The 1,606-nt window shown below is 55.6% G+C and overlaps 1 protein-coding gene across 1 annotated transcript in view; it reads left to right on the top strand.

The window, feature by feature from the left end:
- The window catches only part of INCENP (inner centromere protein antigens 135/155kDa), a gene marked incomplete at its 5' end in the record, with an annotated part of 11,336 nt that overhangs the window by 2,479 nt on the left and 7,251 nt on the right, over nucleotides 1-1,606 (top strand). Inside the window, 2 exons of the mRNA XM_010143416.1 lie at nucleotides 282-333; nucleotides 491-523. Coding sequence (XP_010141718.1) covers nucleotides 282-333; nucleotides 491-523 — 85 coding nt within the window. The remainder of the gene's footprint in view (nucleotides 1-281; nucleotides 334-490; nucleotides 524-1,606) is intronic.

Here is a 1,606-nt window from a genome sequence, read left to right as displayed (position 1 = left end):
TGTCGGGGAGCCAGCGAGCGCGCAGCAGGAAGCAGCCCCCCTGCTTTAAATAATTAGTTTTAGCTCCTGCTGATGTCTGGATGCAGCTCTGCAAAGCGAGCCTGAGCCCAGCCCCAGCCTCTCTCGCTGCACGCTTGCTGGGCGCTCTGAGCTCATCCCTGACTGAGCGCCTCGGCTTTCTCCCCACACCAGGGCCCTCTGCGTTCCCCCAGCACTGCACGGGGGCTGCCCCACCCAGCCCCTGCGGTACAGCTCGAGCATGTTTTTTCCTTTTCCTGCAGCCTCCAGCTCTGGAGAGGTGCCAGAGGGTGAAGAAACAGTTGTCCAAACTGGGTGAGATACTTTAAGACATTTCTTTATCCTCAATATCCTGCCTGGGGGGTTTTTACAGCAACATTCTTGGTATAAAAGGCTCTGCTTGCGAGTGGCTTCCCAGGTCTCTTGCTGTTATTAAACACACTGCCTTTTTTCTTCCTCTTTTTCTCCCTAGGCCTCCTGCTGGACCCTGCACCCCCTCCAAGCTGGTAAGATTTGAGCAGAGATTAAAAGTGTTTCCACGCGTGTGGACCAGTGAGCAACACGCGTCGCGTGTGCCTCGTGATGTCCTCTCTCGGTGTTCCAAAACTGCCGAAATGCCGGCGAGGTTTTACTGGGAAATGAGCACTGGTGACCACGGGCTCGTTCTGGTGGCAGCAGTGGCATTCTGCCTACACGGTACCACTAGCTTGGGTGCTGTCAGGGGAGTTATTTTCCGCTGGACAGTTTGTACACGATTTCTATTTCTCTGGTTTTCGAGCCGCTTTTGACCTTTCCGTGGCTCCTGGCGATTACTCAAAGCTCGTTGGTTTGTCTAAAGACAAGGACTGAGATTTGTGAATGTCCAACGCATCCCTCCACCCCTCCCACTGCCCTCCTGAGGAGGAGGCCCCGGGATGGTGTCCGTGTTCTGCCCAGCACTATTGCCGACACGATCCCCATCCACCCTCGATCCCCATCTTTTATCTCTGCACCACTGCCTCTGGGAGCAGCGCTTTGCAGCCTGTCCTACTCCTCGCCAATGTCACCAGGTTACCTTTCCCATCTGTCTGTCTGTCCATCCATCTACTGGCAGTTTTCTTGGCAAACCAGCTGTGGTTTGGACTCCTCCTGGGAGCTGTGAGCAGCGTGAAAACGTGGTGACACAACAGGCTGCACTCACCAGAGGATCTCTTTGTAGAACACACAGCCAGGACCTGTGTGCGTGCTGGTGCCTGGAGGTCAGGGTGTTCACAGGGCTGATCTCAGATTAGTTAGATCCTTCGGTCGGGCTGCAAGATGCTTCCTACACCCAGCCTCAGGATAAGACCCTGCAGGAGCACTTGGGGAGGAAAAGGCTTCCAAAGGTCTTTTCTCTTACCGACTGCTCGGCGTCTGCTGGCCCACAGGCTGGCCAGCACCGGTGGGGTTTGGGGGCTTTGGGGAGTGGAGCTAATGGAGGCTTCAAAGGCTCTCGGGCGCATAAACCACGATCGCAGCAGGGTTTGTGTGAGTGCAAAGGCAGCGCACAGCGACGGCTGTCGCAGCGATAACAGAAACCGATAAATCAGGGCAAGGAGCCGTTTGTCTT

This window comes from Buceros rhinoceros, unplaced genomic scaffold (genome assembly GCF_000710305.1).
Source record: "Buceros rhinoceros silvestris isolate BGI_N320 unplaced genomic scaffold, ASM71030v1 scaffold28789, whole genome shotgun sequence".
NCBI lineage: Eukaryota > Metazoa > Chordata > Aves > Bucerotiformes > Bucerotidae > Buceros > Buceros rhinoceros.
Note: the sequence above shows the minus strand (reverse complement) of the source record. Positions and strands in the feature narration are given on the sequence as shown.